The sequence below is a fragment of the Asparagus officinalis genome, chromosome 7 (assembly GCF_001876935.1).
Source record: "Asparagus officinalis chromosome 7, Aspof.V1, whole genome shotgun sequence".
Lineage (NCBI taxonomy): Eukaryota > Viridiplantae > Streptophyta > Magnoliopsida > Asparagales > Asparagaceae > Asparagus > Asparagus officinalis.
Window position 1 is genome coordinate 102254971 of NC_033800.1, and position 13019 is coordinate 102267989.

The window sequence follows — 13019 nt, forward strand, 5'->3', positions numbered from 1 at the left end:
TCAATGCTCAAAATTCCTCTGCAAGAGTTGACTTGAATGCTCCTCCGGTTGATCCTGGAGAGCGACCAAAAATTAAAAGTTATCCAAATGATTAGGATGCATTAAGAAGATCATATCTTCAAAAAGACCCTTATAAACCTTATAATCATAATTTGATAAAGATGCATCTGATGGGGTTACTAACGATGTAATTATGTACTTTTCTCAAAATCTAAGAACTAGTTGGAAACAGTTGTAAATGTCTAAATTACTAATGATATATTGACACCACTTTCTAAAAATATTATGGATCCGCCACTGAAGATATTAATTTGGATAAAAGTTGATGAAATTATATACTTTTTTTAAAATCTGAGAGCTCGTTGGAAACAGTTGTAAATTTCTAAATTACTAATGATATAGTGACACCACTTTTTAAAAATTCTGAATCCGACCACTGTAGATATTAATTTGGATAAAAGTTAAGGGTAATTTTCATATGAAAACTCTTAACTAACATATGTTGTGCGCAGCGAAAATTTTGGCAGAGTTTCTGGTGCACAATAAGAGAGAAAGATCGATAAGAATTCTTGTTTCTCAAAGGGAATAAGAATCTGAAAGCCTAATATCCTATCAAAGTGGGATATTTGCTCTTCCTCTCGTCAGCTCTAGGACTGCGCGTCGAGGGATCCTAAAAACTATTACAATTGCCACAAACTCAAACAACCAATTTTACGTGGTTTGGCAAACTGCCTACGTCCACGGGGCAAGGAGGGGGAGATCTACTATTAGAGGGAGAGATACAATTAGGGTTTACAATCACTCAATCTAAACCCCCAAACGATCACTCTCTCTCACACAAATATCACTTTCAAAAGAGGAGCACAAAACCCTAGAACAACTACACAAAACTCAAAAGAAAACTCAGTTTTTTTCTTTTGCACACAGTAGCCGCCCCTGTTTTTGCTCCCGCAGCCACCAAGTACTCACGCCCCAATCAGCCGCCTACACTTGATTTTCTCCCCTCTGCCTCCGCACAAAACCCTAGGGGAGAAATTGCATCGGTATTTATAGAAAAAAAAACCCACGCGGAAAAGGCTATTACAATGGCCTCACAAAAGATCCCCTGAATCTTACCTCACCTCACAAAAGATCCGCTGGATCTTACCTCACCTCTTCACACGGTTTCTCTTTAACCGATTACAAAAGTTCTCTATCTTCACGTGAAGGTGGACCCCACTCACATGTTTCACAATTCTCCACCTCGGCAAAGTTTTTCCAAAACTGAGCCGACACCGACCAAACCAAATGTCTCACTTGTTGTGTCCAGTACACCGTGAAACAATTCACGATAACAGACTCAATCCATAATAAGTCGAGAACCTAAATGAGAATGCAAACACTCTCCAAATGTCAGTATCAACTCACCAAATCGATCTCACCCCCATCAAATAATCCAACTCGGCTGCATCATAAAGACTGCCTACGTATCCTCTTGCCCAATGAATCAAGCCTTACGTAGTTCACCCAAATGGCCGCGAACGACCTCAAAACAATAGAAGAGTTCGTAATCCTTCTCCAATATCATCAACTCTGCGGCTGATAGCACCTCCAATGGCCTCAAACACCTCCACCTGAGGTGAACCAATGGTCATATCCAAACTGCATCTATCAACTGCACTCGAATCAAAACCCAATTCATCATCTGCATCCGAGTCCAAATGACTTCCACGCTGTGTCACCTCAGCTGGAATCCCAACTAATGTAGAATGACCTGGAGTATGTGGGAAAATCCCCACCCAATGTGGAGTAGCATCAATCTCCACCCGCTGCGATACATCTAAGGTCTGTCCAAAACTCTCCACCTGCTGAGAGTCAATTGGCTTCCTCATCGAAGCCTCAACCAAAGTGACACTACCAGACCAATCTTCCAATAGAGTTTTACCTCCAATCACAGCAGTTGACAACTCTTTAATAGGATGACCCAAATTTGTCGAAGCCTCTGTCCAGAAACTCTTCTGCAGACCATTACTTGACAACAAACACCGATCATCCTCCAGCAAGGCACGGTTCTCCGAATTTGTCACTCTATCTAGTTGCCCCACGATTTCCTTTCTAACGAAGTGTCTCGCAATGCCGTGAGCTCGGCTCCAATACAGAAATAGGTCCATCTTGTACCTCCCACCAGAATGGAGTACCTTCACCTTTCTGTCTATCACACACTTCTTCAATCTGTTGGATACTACTAGGACTTTCTCCAAAGGGGATTTGGTTGCAACCCAAACACGCCTAGAACAGTCACCAACAAAGGAAACCAAACGCCTATTACCTCCCAATGATGCCCCCTTGGAAGGCCCCCAAACATCCACGTGAACTCCTCCAGAACGACCCTTAGCACGGTGAATAGAGGTGCCACACTTCACCTCGGTCTTCTTGCTCACATCAACATGTTCACTGGACTTCAAACTGCAGGTCTTTGCACCCTCTTTCAATCTATGCGAGGAATCAATACTGGAATGGCCAAGCCCCAAATGCCGCAGTCTAGTCGAATCAACAGAAGTCGTCAGCTCTCCACCTGCCACTATACCTCCAGTCAAGTAATACAGGTTATTTCTCCTGACGCCCTTCATCAAAATACGAGAGTCTCTCGCAATCTCGAGAACCATGTCCTCAACACGAACCTTCAGACCCTCTCCAACCAAAGCTCCAATCGAGATCAAGTTCTTCCTCAAAGAATGAACATATCTCACATCGTTTAACTCTCTAACAGTCCCGTCAAACATCTTTATGCGAATTCTTCCTATCCCAAGGATATGGCATGCACGGTTATCAGCCATGTACACCACACCACTATCCACCAGCTTCTCAAACTGGAGAACCATTCCCTTCTAGGGCACACATGATAGGTCGCACCACTATCCAACATCCATTCAGATTCCTCCGAATAGCTATCTGTAGGACTGATAGAAAGCGAATAAATAGAAGAGTCAGAATTATTACCATCCGATACGATGTTTGCTTCTGATGATGGTTGCTTCCCTTTTCCCTTCTGCTTATTCTTTATCCATTCGTCGAGCTTTGGGCAGTCTTTCTTCCAATGACCAGTCTCCTTGCACCAAACACACTGATCTTTTCCAATTCTAGACTGTGACTTCCAATTCTTTCGGTTTGGACCCTTCCCTCTTGTGACCAACGCCTCTGCTACCGACTCAGTCGAATTCTCCTTATCCTTCTTCCGAAGCTGATAATTCACCAATGCAGCAGTGACCTCACTATACGAAAGTGATGCCTTCCCATTAATCAGAGTAAGGACGAAGGTCTCATATTCCTCGTCGGGCAAGGAACTCAATAACAGCAACGCCTTGTCCTCATCTTCAATCTTGACATCCACATTCGCCAAATCCGCAAGAAGCTTTGTGTAGTGGTTCATGTGATCTCTAATGGAGGTTCCCTTCTTCAACTGGAAACGATAAAGTCTCCTCTTCAAATGCAAGCGATTTTCCACACTCTTGGTCAAATACTTGCTTTCGAGAATCTCCCAAATCTTCTTCGCAGAAGTCTCATTCATCACATCATATTTTAGATCTTGAGTCAAACAAGACCTAATCACACCACACGCCGTTCGATTCATCTTTTTCCAAACCTTCTCTTCAATCTCATCTGGCTTGCCATCTAACTCCAAGGTATCCTCCAAATTCTGCGCGTTCAGCGCATCCAAAACCTCGCATCTCCATAATCCATCCTCCAAATAGCCCAAGCGTAGCCCGATCTCTGATACCACTTGTTGTGCGCAGCGTAAATTTCGGCAGAGTTTCAGATGCACAATAAGAGAGAAAGATCGATAAGAATTCTTGTTTCTCAAAGGGAACAAGAATCTGAAAGCCTAATATCCCATCAAAGTGGGATATTTGATCTTCTTCTCGTCAGCTCTAGGACTGCGCGTCGAGGGATCCTAAAAACTATTACAATGGCCACAAACTCAAACAACCAATTTTACGTGGTTCGGCAAACTGCCTACGTCCACGGGACAAGGAGGGGGAGATCTACTATTAGAGGGAGAGATACAATTAGGGTTTACAATCACTCAATCTAAACCCCCAAACAATCACTCTCTCTCACACAAATATCACTTTCAAAAGAGGAGCACAAAACCCTAGAACAACTACACAAAACTCAAAAGAAAACTCAGTTTTTTTCTTTTGCACACAGTAGCCGCCCCTGTTTTTGCTCCCGCAGCCACCAAGTACTCACGCCCCAATCAGCCGCCTGCACTTGATTTTCTCCCCTCTGCCTCCGCACAAAACCCTAGGGGAGAAATTGCATCGGTATTTATAGAAAAAAAAACCCACGCGGAAAAGGCTATTACAATGGCCTCACAAAAGATCCCCTGAATCTTACCTCACCTCACAAAAGATCCGCTGGATCTTACCTCACCTCTTCACACGGTTTCTCTTTAACCGATTACAAAAGTTCTCTATCTTCACGTGAAGGTGGACCCTACTCACATGTTTCACAACATATACATTTTTTTTTTGATCAACACAACATATACATTGACCGCACATTCTTTTTGGAGGCTAGGACAGACTGTAATTATTTAATACGATGTCTTCAATTAACTTATATTTTAACTCTTTTCTCAAACCACCATATAAATGTAATTGTTTAGAGAGCTGCAAGTTGAGCACCTTGAAACATCAGTATATGTATCCTTAACCAATAGAACCATGCCTCCTATAATCTACTCTTGCTACTTTTGGTGTTTTTTTTGGTGTTTTTTTTGGTGTTTTTCACTTCCTACATATGACAAATGCTTCACTACTCCTTACACACATGACAGATGCTCGGAAAACTAAACGCACTAGTTATATAATGATAAACATCGTCATAGATCACCTTAACGGATCAAATCCTCTGCTGGAATCTTTTGACCTATGGGAGGTGAAAATGAAACTATTTGCCACCAAGAAAACTTGGGGGGGATTTTCGGCGTAAGGGACGTTTTAACATGACAATAACTCCTCTGCCTGCTTTTCTCTTCCACGCACATGCGATTTTTTTGACTGTTTTTAAGGAAAAAAGATGGGGCACCAAAACTTGAAACCCCAGCAACATATCATATCAATTCTTGATCCCCGACTTGAAACTGCGCTCACAATAAGTTCATATCATCACTATTAGCTTACAAACAAGTCCATAAACCTACGTCCTGTCCTCCACACTAAATCCATAGTTCTGTAAAACTACACTCCGCAAATGGTCTGCAAGCTCAGTAGAGTGGTTCCCATAAAGATCTAGGTGGCCGCATAAATATCGCCATCGGTTTCTAAGCTGTAGTCATCCCGGTAAATGCTTTCAGCCACCTGCCATACTTGGAGAATATTATCCTCCGCAACACTAGCTATTACCCAGGGCTCGTTAGGGTTCCATGAGAATTCGGAGATCTTGGAGGTGTGACCTCCATGAACAAAAAGAAGCTCCGGGGGTCCATCCTCAGCATCTTCTTCTGATTGCTCATCGCCAATCCTGCATATTGATTTCAAAACAAAATTAGAACTTGCAATTTATTCTGATATTGGAACATAAATCTTACAAAAAATAAAGAACATGGCATCAGTTTGCACGAGAAATTCCATTACATAGTACCAGACCTTTGCACTGAATAAAACAGGGAAGTGCTACAAAATTTTCACAAACTACCATCATCAAATTGTCGTGTTGATTTTTTTGAGTTAATACGCTCGGTTTCAGACAAAATTTTGATTTTCATAACTCGTTTCAGAAGGCTTTTTAATAAAACTATTAAAAAACCAAAAAGAAATGAACAACTCACCCAAAACCTTAGATATGGGTTGAAACTAGTTGTTCCCTCCTTATCTAAACAGAACATGCAAACAAATTAACTACGACGCTCAAGAGTTTCTTTCAAATTGTCACCAAATTTAATTTATTTAGAGATCTATAGATTATTATAAGGGGTCATAACCTAGCAGGAAGAGAAGTGATCTGCATTATGAATAAGAGCTCCTGAGAATCTGATTATTGAAAGAAAAGATCTAGGAAAGAAAGAAAGAGCACACACAAGAGTAAATAAAATCAATATTCAATGTGGTTTCTAACTATTTAAAACAATCTACTGCTCTTGGTATATACCAACTATGACATCAAAGCTATGGCAGTCATAAGAATTGTTTAATTAATTAAGCTCAAGGAGTTGCACCATCCGCAAAGGAATTTTATTTAGGATTTGACAGAACAAAAAGTCTAGTAAGAAACTCACTTAGTTGTGCTAAGCGAAGGACTTGTCATCGCCCTTTGAAGGCAAAGGGACTTTGTTTAAGATTTAACAGAACAAAACTCCAGTATGAAACTCATATAGTCATGCCATTCTTTGTTAAATACAGCCCAAGTGCTGAATTACCAACCTCCCTAGATCAGGCACCAACGGGTCAACTCTTTCATTTATGCACATATTGTCGTATTTACAGTTGCTCAACAATTTTGCATTATCTCAAGTGCATATATATTCCAGAGGCTATTATTCCTTGTGCTTCACAAAACCGATAAAAATAAAATACTATGTGAGAAAAATTTTGAACTATTATAAAGGAAAATATTTGGTATCTTGTACAATTTAAGTTATTATATCATTTCTTGCATGTGCAGGATTAGTCGTTTCAGATCAAATGAGCATGTAGAAGTTTATCTGTATTGAAGGACCATATAAGAATGTAACTGAACTTCACTACCATGCGTCGCATACCTGCAAAGATCCCAAATCATCAGCCGTTTATCAGCAGAAGAGGAGGCCAAAACAGTTTCATAATCAGGGCTCCATTCAACTTGAAATACTGGCCCGCTGCAGAAAAAACTCAATTAGATGTATTTCATACTGCATTCAACTTTACTTCCAAGAAAGATTGGCAGGTGAGAGAAAAGGAAAACCAGCTTGGTTCAAACTAATTGAACTAGCAAAAATAGTGGATATGCAATTTTCTAGCAAACAAATGCATGATGATAATTAATAATAAAATGGACATCAGGTAATGAATATGATATATTTTCCTGCCAGTTAGCAATTTCAGGAGGAAAATTGATAAGGGATCCTTTGACGCAAGTCATGCAACTACAAATTTCCAGATTTAAGCACTTGTTGGGTTAGAACAATGTGATGGATAGGGAATCGATGCCAAGTCAATTTTTTGCTGGAAAAAAGAAGGTATCCTAACCAAATACAATATTGCAGGCTTTGTAATGTCTAACAGAAGGCAAAACAGACAATGAATGTGAAGGGCATTGCAGATCCTAGTATGCACGCACAGGGAATTATCCACCACAATCACTAAGTGTTGACTGTTGAACAATCAAAAGCACAGATAATATATCTCGTATCGACAAAACACAAATAATACATTTTGCATAGACAAGCTAAATGGCAAATGGGATGCTTTGATTTCTCAAATATAACAATACCTCATATGCTGGTATATAAATATAAACTCTACAATACAATTTACAAATGGTTTTAAAATTTGATCTCAATAAGGTTCAACGGTATTCTCAAAGCAACATATATATACATATGTATATATATATGTATATATATATATGTATATATATATGTATATACTCTACAATAAAAATCACAAATGACATGGAAATTTCGATCTCCGTAAGGTTCAACGAGTTTTCTCAATGAAACAGGACTATAAACCGATGTGCAAGTAATGATCTCTCTAGTTTCTGTATATCATATATTTGAAAACTAGTTTCTAATGTGCTGTTAGACAACCCTTTCACATGTATACTCACATTGCCTTGTAAGTGCTTGCATTACCATATATTTGGCATCAGAAAAAACTCACAAAGGCTTAGTTTTAAAGCATTTATGACTCTTTCAGCAATCAAAGTCCTCATATTTACTGAAGAAAGTTTGACCTATCAAAGTTGGATAACTTTCTGTAACCTGCATCAACATCATCTTCAGAAAGGGTAACAAATACTTTCTGCCCACTGCAATGAGCATGCCATGCATCTACATGTGGCAGACAAGTTGGTTTTAAAAATAAAATACCATAATTGAACATAGTCTATGCTTGTACAGACAACGAGCGAACTTAATAGCTAGCGACACTCTTACTATCTATTAGAACTATGTTGTTCACCTTGTTCCATCTAAAGTCCTTGTAATTACTTAAGAAAGTACTCCTCTTCAGACCCAATCTTAAAAAAGCAATATTAAAAAAAAGTGGGCTCTAAATCTTAATCAAATGAAATGGAAAAAACAAGTCGGAGAAATGATGGACCTAAAAAACCATGTTTTGGCTATAATGAAACAAAATGTATCCATGCTTCTAGAGAAAATAAAGATAATTGTGATATCAATTAATTTGTACAGAGTAGGATATAAAGAAATACATACCTGTGGCTAGAAAATGTATGCAAACTTGTTGTCAGCTTTCGCAAGTCAAACAAGTTAACTGTTGAGTCTGCAGATCCCGTTGCCAAAATACAGTCATTGAAATGATTAAAGGACAGACTGTTGACCTGGAAAGAAAGATTCAGTTGTAAGGCATTATATTAATAGTGTAAGAGAAACAAGTTGTACAGACCCAATCTGAAACTGATATGAAGGGTAATTCAAGTGAATAAATTAGCAGAGCATACATCATATCACTTAAGAACAGCATGGTAATATTGTTTCCACACTAAACCTAAACTCCATTATAACTTTTACGGAGGGGATTGACTAAGAATAGTTATCATAGTACTTAAGAAATCTGCTGGTTTTCAAGCCCATTACTTTATTCTTCTACATTCAATTTTAATACATCTCAACTTTATTTATCTAGTCAAATGGTGAGAAGATGACTCCTTTTTTACAAAGGTCATAGCCTAATCTTGAACATGAGAACTCCAATACCTCAAAGCTTACTTTACCAATGAATCCCTCCATGATTTTATCATATGCTCAATTTGGGTTAACGTTTCTTTTCAATGACAATACTCCCTATTTGATAGTATCGTTGCTCGGATTGAAAAAATAAGTTTGTGTTGCAAGTATAGCCCATAAAAAGTTTGTGTTTGTCTTCTCATCAATATAAACATAAAATCTGTCAGGCTGAAGAATGATAAAATCATCCTACCAAAAACCTTTCACGTCCGAAGGAATGATAAGTCAATCCTATACACATGTTGATATAATCACTAAGTTCAACTACTAATTGAAAAGGAGAGGGTGTTATTGTAATGGGCCAAAATTTTAATTGCAATTATCATGGAGATGAGAATGGCAGCATCCTCAACCTCAAGGAGTCTCCTGGGAGATTTTTCTGAAAATTAAATCAAAATCATGAACTAAACAACTAAAATTTTCCGTATGTAGATCTAGTCCCCACTTTCTTTCTTAAAGTATAAGATTAATTCTTAACAAAGTGGATTATTTGCTAACTAGTTTAATTAAGCCAATTGCCCAGTGAAGCCTATCCACATGTCAATTCCTTTCACACCCACACTCAACATTTCTAAATTATTGCCTCCTAGCATTTCCCATGCCTCTTATATGCTATAATCACTCTCTTTCTCCTACACTTCATTCCACACTTACACTTCCTCCTTATGGCTTACCATCTACCCTTCTACCAATCTGACATCCCACACTCACTCTCCCTCTCCACAAACCAATTAACACACAAGTCTCCCTCCCTCTCAGATATCTCTCTCTGAATCAAGACAATAAATCTTTTAACCTCATCAAAGTTTTGTTTTGTTCGCAAAGGATGGACCTTCTTAAATATGGAATTATATATACATAAATAGATCAATTCATAGGAACAAGATATTGTGGTTAATATTCTATTTAGCGTATGAATGAATGCTAATTAAACATACAAAAATATGCAACAAACTTTAATATAATATCGAGCTTGAATATTGTTAAGGTTCATAAGCTAAACAAGTAAATAGTTATATTCTTGTTCATATCTGTTAACGGATTTATTGATAATGAATAACTAATTTCATGTGATTGCAAAAAATAAATACTATTGTTTCGTGTTCACAAGCATAGTCAACTAAACACTTTGCTTTCATGAGTTTTTCCTTGATTTTAGGTGTAATGTTTACTCACTGCACAACAGGTCACTCAAATATCACTATTTTTCCAATATACTGGAGACTGGAATGTAATGAGCAGAATAATTGAAACATGCGATCCTAAAAATGGATGGAAAATGTTCTTGTCCAGAAACAACAAAGGACAAAGTGCTTAAAGAAGATAAGATGACAATGATAAAAATAGAGCTGCAGAAAAATATTTTTGTTTCATTAGATCTGAATCCACTATAAATTTTGTGAAAGGCAATTAAGGATGTTTATCACATCGATAGTACGGGAACTACCAGTATTATCAAGACCACATTCAGATTTTAACAAGTTCACAAAAAATATGATGTGTATAAGAGCATAATTAAAAGAAATACAGTAATGGAAAAAGTAGGAATGAACTAATGTGACATTTATTTCATTGAGACAAACATACACAAAACGGACTTAGCAGAAATATGCACTTTACCTCGTCTTCATGTGCTTGAATTGAATGTTGTGGCTTTGATGTGCGCAAGTCCCATATCATCAACATATGATCATCTCCAACAGAAGCAAAAATTTTCTCATTTTCCAAGTGCCATGCAACATCCTCGACTGCAGCCGTGTGAGCCTACAACACAAAAGAGTTCATGCAATGTAACGAATATTCGGTTGTTAATTGCAAGAGAGACCCAACCTAGATATGGGGTGGGGGGCAGCGTTTTAGCTTTTCCACTCCAAAGGTAAGCACATATTGCTCCACATCAATATGAAATGCATTCTATATCCATTGAAAACAAGGGTTTCCTCATATTAGACCCTAAATTTTATTCTATTTGCTTAATTAGCACCAAAAGTTTCCACAGTTTTCAGTTACAACCCCCCCAAATCTTAGTATATGCTCTAAGCAGGCTTGTTATTATAATTTTTTACAAATTTGGAGGTCGAACTTGAAGCAACTTAATGGATTTATTGGTGTGAAGAGCGCTAATAAAATAATAGGATGAAGCTTAGGGTATAACACGTGAGCAAAATGTAACTATATTCATTAAAGAAAGAAAGTATAGGGAAATCAGTTCATAACAATCAAATTAGCAACAAGTATTTCCAAAAATTACCCATCGAAGCACAGAAAGAGTCATGTAGGAGCCCCGTATCTTGATAAAATTGTTAAACAACGAAAAATGGCAGCTTTCTCTTGAAATATTACCTAAACTTCATTTTTTTTACCCCCTGAATACAACGAGGGTAACATGAGATAGAATTTGACACAGGCATTACCTCGAACACCTGGCGAGCATCCAGAACCCTCCCTCCTCCACAACCCCCAACATCCCAAAAGCAAATCTTCGAATCATAACCCCCACTTATCAGCCACCCCTCCTTCACCGTGCTCCAATCAACCCCGTACCCCTCCATCTCGTGCCCTCTCAGCACCGCCTCCGGCCCACCGATCCCCTTCTCCTCCTTCCCCAGATCAAACACGTGCACCTCCGCGACCGCCAGGTCTTCGTCGCGACCAAGTTGGGCTTCTGCGGCATGTGGCGGGCCCGGTTGACCTCGCCGGTATGCGGGGCCCTGCGGTCGATGGTTTACGCTGCTGGGCCGAGCGGCCGGGGAGGGGAGGATGGAGTCGGAGGGAGCGGGAGGGGAAGGCAGACGCCGGCCAAGCATGAGCGAAGTTGGGGGAGGAGTCGGGAGTGCTGGGCCCCAGGGAAGGAGGCGCGTGGGGTTGCGCGGCCGGCTAGCGTGCGCGCCGACGTGGTGGAGGAGGGCGGGGACCCAGTCGACGGTGAGGGAGGGCCCTTGCGAGGCGCGTGCTGAGGACGATAAGTCGTAGAGGTAAGGGGTGTTCTTCTTCCACACTCGTAACTCCTCAGCCGCCATTGCGCCGCCGATTCGGCGGGCGTCGGCGGATGTCGCGAGGGCTGAGACATTTTTTTCTTTTTTTTTGGCCCGCCCTTTTTTCCCGCCAAAAAATTGAGGCAGGGTCTGGGCGAAAGGGTAGGGAGGGCGGGAAGCGCATAAACCGCTGCTGAGCTGGTGTTGTCGTGCGCGGCCTTAAAGGTCAGACAACTTCGGAGCGGTCTCAGTCCGAGGGCGTTTTCGTGTATTAGCTTACTGCTTACTGGCCCCCCCCTTCGTATTTTCAAACTAGCCCCCCACATCTTCATATTTTGAATTGGCCCCTAAAATCTTTATGTTCTCAGCGCCTGATTTCATTTCAGGGCGCCGAGGCCCTGGCGGGTTTTCTGCTAGGTTTTTAAAGCCTGCATGGAGTACTATCGAAGAGGGTTTCTGTGATGGGGATCCTGGGGCGGTGGAATTTTACAACTATCACCTTGATTCCTGAGAGGTAAATAACCACCGCCTCGGTAAATGACTTTAGACTTACATCTCGCGTCAACTAATTTTCTTACAACGTTTGTCTCCAAGATTACTGCAAGTAGGATGCAAGTTACACGTCATGGCTAATGGATGTCTTGTTAGTAATGTGCTTTGTTTGGGTAGAAAATTGTATTCTTTATTGTATAACTCATTACAACTCCGATCGTTACAACAAGTTCAAAAAGATCGGTCTTTTTATAAGACCTTTACACAATGAAAATAAAAGTTACAATTCTCGTTCAAACAACACGCAACAAGTGTTTATCGCCTATTGTTTTGCGTGGGATCTTCGCCTGTGCCGGGGATGTCAATACCGTGGACCACCTTTGATCTGGATCCGGTTGATGAAAAATTCGGCAGAGCTTCGCCTTCGCCGAGGAAGTATTTGATTTGAAGCGCTGAGATCGACCAAACGAAATCAGCACTCTTCTCGAGATCAAGACCAAGCCTGATCTCAAGAAAATGGGGGAAGCGGGCTTCGAATCTCTCCAACTCTCCTTCTTTATGCTGAAGAACTCGCCAAGATCTGTCAACCCTTGCTGAAATTCGTGCTCATTTGACTCCTC

The 13019-nt window shown here is 40.0% G+C and overlaps 1 protein-coding gene across 1 annotated transcript; it reads right to left on the reverse strand.

Moving 5' to 3' along the window:
* On the reverse strand, positions 5051–11657 carry LOC109847580 (WD-40 repeat-containing protein MSI3-like; the record flags this gene model as incomplete). Its single annotated transcript, XM_020416811.1, is given in 6 exon segments — positions 5051–5505; positions 6743–6838; positions 8402–8526; positions 10553–10696; positions 11347–11568; positions 11571–11657. Coding segments are annotated over 6 exon segments (906 nt in total), but the record flags the coding sequence as incomplete, so codon positions are not given.